The following is a 1,252-nucleotide window of genomic DNA, read 5'->3' as shown; positions in this document are numbered from 1 at the left end:
CCTCTGCAAAAGGGGAGAAAGGCAGTACTTGGTCTGCAAATCTTTACTCAGATAGTTGTTGGTGAGCGTTCCAATCTCTGGACAGTGAAATCCCAGGGGCTTCTCAGGCCCTTCTGACTTCTCTTCCCGGAGTTTTAAGACTCTCCTGAGTTTACAGCAGCTGAGCCAGGGCTGCTTTCTAGTGGCCAGGACTAATCTCAGTTTACATTTTGTGGCGTCCTATTTCCCAAGGCCTGACGAAGTGGGTGCTCAGTAAAGGTCACTGGCTGCATGATGAACACCCTCCTGACTAGGGAGGTTTCTGGGATTCTAGAAAGCAGAGGAGTCAGGCCCTGGCACAGGGGCTCTTGCTTGAAACCAGGAAACCACTGAGGCCTGGGGAACACAGAGTTGCAGAGAGGGACCGAGTGGTGTGGGATTCAGCTCTGAGGACAGTGATCCCATCAATTCTGAGGTCACTGAGCTCCACTCAGGTATACCACGAATACCGAAAACCTGACTTATCACAGACAGAGGCGAGGCCCACCTTGCCTGCTCCAGGAGAATCTAATGTTTTCTGCTTTTCAGATTCCCATCCTTTACCATATTCTTCTTGGAAAGCTCTGCTTTCCAGATAACAAGGGTGGCACTAGGCAGGGAAAAGCACCCAGGTTCTCTTCTCAAAGCCTGCCACCCTCCTGCTCCCACCAATAACATATCTTGTCATACCTGATTTCCGTGGAAAGACTAGAGCTGATGTTCAGAGACTATGTGCAGAAGAGATGGGGTATCTGTGCCTGCTGTGGAATAACACTGGGCCACTAAGAGATTGATGTCCACTTACCTGCCCTCATCCTGGCAGGTAGAAAGAAAGCCAACAGGATCAGGAGTCGCTGCATCTTCCCTGGGAGGGTGACCAGGTCTGAGTTTCTGGAGCTCTGTCCCTGCTGCCTTTTAACCTCCAGGAGAGGAAGGAGGTGGGCTGGGCCTGCAACCCTAAGCTTTCTGCGTTTATACATTTCATGACTGATGGCTTTCCATGAATTCTCCCCACCCCACTGCCTCTGCCTGACATCTTCTGAGTGGTTGTGTGAGAATCATGCAGCGACCACAGTGCACCCACAGCTGATGATTCATAGATAATCACCTGTCACAGCCCACAGCAGGAACACTGGGGTGCAGGTGGGGTTTGTAGGGTCTGGCATGGGCCAGTAGAGGTGTTAGAGTGTCAGAAACCCGTGGTGTCAGTGGTAGAACCACAGTGTCTTCAGGG

The 1,252-nt window shown here is 51.5% G+C and overlaps 1 protein-coding gene across 1 annotated transcript in view; it reads right to left on the bottom strand.

Moving 5' to 3' along the window:
• LOC103751171 (granzyme B-like) overlaps nt 1–938 on the bottom strand; it is a 12,849-nt gene extending 11,911 nt beyond the window's left edge. Inside the window, exon 1 of the mRNA XM_029556888.1 lies at nt 824–938. Within this exon, the coding sequence (XP_029412748.1) occupies nt 824–878 (55 nt within the window). The 5' untranslated portion in view covers nt 879–938. The remainder of the gene's footprint in view (nt 1–823) is intronic.
• Nucleotides 939–1,252: the final 314 nt, after the last annotated feature.

The sequence above is a fragment of the Nannospalax galili genome, unplaced genomic scaffold (assembly GCF_000622305.1).
Source record: "Nannospalax galili isolate Female #2095 unplaced genomic scaffold, S.galili_v1.0 scaffold3567, whole genome shotgun sequence".
NCBI classification, from domain to species: domain Eukaryota; kingdom Metazoa; phylum Chordata; class Mammalia; order Rodentia; family Spalacidae; genus Nannospalax; species Nannospalax galili.
Note: the sequence above shows the minus strand (reverse complement) of the source record. Positions and strands in the feature narration are given on the sequence as shown.